The 1,772-nt window shown below is 40.6% G+C and overlaps 1 protein-coding gene across 1 annotated transcript; it reads left to right on the top strand.

Annotated features, from left to right (window-relative positions):
- Window positions 1-311: 311 nt before the first annotated feature.
- SARC_09629 (hypothetical protein) lies at window positions 312-1,278 on the top strand (the record flags this gene model as incomplete). The annotated part of the gene is made up of 3 exons (XM_014296353.1): window positions 312-410; window positions 851-943; window positions 1,195-1,278. 3 exons carry the CDS (start codon window positions 312-314, stop codon window positions 1,276-1,278), a joined length of 276 nt encoding a protein of 91 aa, XP_014151828.1.
- Window positions 1,279-1,772: the final 494 nt, after the last annotated feature.

Genomic DNA, 1,772 nt, shown 5'->3' with positions numbered 1-1,772 from the left:
TGTGTGTGTGTGTGTGTGTGTGTGTGTGTGTATTATATATATATATATATATATATATATTATGAATATATGCGTGTGTATGTGCGTGTGTGTGTATTTGTGTATTTGTGTGTATTATCATATTTATAGATAGATATATATATATATAGTTTATGTATGTATATATCTGTTTACGTAGATACACATATACATACATACAAATATATGTACATACGCATGAAAGCTAGATGGGTATGCTGCGTATTTGTGCAACGTATAGTTACTTTTACCAACTTTCTGACTCTCTTACTTCTCGCACCGATTCATGTCCCATGTCGCAGTCTTACCACTGCAGTCAAATAAATGTGCTGCCATTCTCCAGCATGGATCCTTCTCTTTGTCTGGGATTCCTCCTCAACACGAAGGCCGAGGTATGTGGATAGGACTAAGTTGTGCGCATTCTCATGACATCATGGGCACGAGACATGACATGATGTTTGAATCGTTGATTTATACACTATGGGGAACTTTTCCTGACGAACTTGATGAATATCGGGAATAGAAATGTACTTCTTATCGTCAGTGTCAACGGACTGTGTCTCGAGATGTGACGTTCGGACCTTCTTCTTTATAGACGAGCTCTTTAATTCTTGAATGGCTTCCGATATTCGGGATATCATTCTTCATTAGTTCTTGTATTAATTACAGGCGTGAGTACCGGTGACGACTTTCCATCGGTTGGCCATATGTATCGTATTTTTTAAGCACATTGACTGGCAGTTTATCGGAGCTACAACTGTACTACCTTGTACCTTGTACCTGCACTGTAAAGTCTCAGTCTACATGCATATATTGGACTGTTTAATTACAGCGAGATGGCTTCTTCTCCACGTTTGAACTGAAACAACGATTAGAAACGACGCCGCTCTTTAATGTCGTACAGATGGCCAACCCATTTGCTCAGGTATTGTATGGAAAAGCATATATGATCTTCACCGCATGAGTGCAAAGTATACAAATGATGCAATTATTGAAAACTGTGGCCCAGAGGATTTCTCATATCTTTGACAAAGGAGGACGCGGGAAATACTGGGTGTGCGGCGATGGGTGGACAATGTTTACTAATGATACCTATAGTTGCCAAGTGACCCGAGCTGCATAGTGCGATGGTTTTCAATGGGAATTCACTTACATCGATTCGCTTTATCTCTCCAGACCTCCGGTGCAGATACGGGTGACGTGGTGTCAGGATCTGGCTCGTGCGAGGACTCCAATTCCGATGATTTTGAGATTATTTGAGGCTCAGGTATACGAAAAGCCCATACATAATCAATAAAATAGGTATCCAAGTCCACAAATAAAATCACAACAATCTTTATTAGGGACGACGAAAGCCCTACACCTTATGGACTGCTTTATGACGAACCTCATGTATCCAAAAAGGGGTTTTATGTATTCAGTTTGACTTCTTTTTGTATGCGTATTTATTGTGCAATATTTACTTTCTATCTTTACAACCCAAAAAGGAGGACTCTCAAGACAGTCGCTAGAATTTTCACCACCCACTTTCTCGTTCACCGCCACTAAAACCAACATTAATTTCCCCGTCACTATGCCCTACCCCACACTAACTTTCACCATTAATATGCCCAAACCTTAATTTTTACATTCGCTATGTGCAACTCTGTCGCTCACCTAAGCTATAAGTCCAACTCTGTCGCTCACCTCCACTACACCCAACCCTGTCTCCAACCTCCCACTTCCCCATATTTATTTTTCACGACGGACCTTTG

Source organism: Sphaeroforma arctica (assembly GCF_001186125.1).
Source record: "Sphaeroforma arctica JP610 unplaced genomic scaffold supercont1.1004, whole genome shotgun sequence".
In the NCBI taxonomy this organism is placed as follows: Eukaryota; class Ichthyosporea; order Ichthyophonida; genus Sphaeroforma; species Sphaeroforma arctica.
This window is presented reverse-complemented; position numbering and strand designations above follow the sequence as displayed.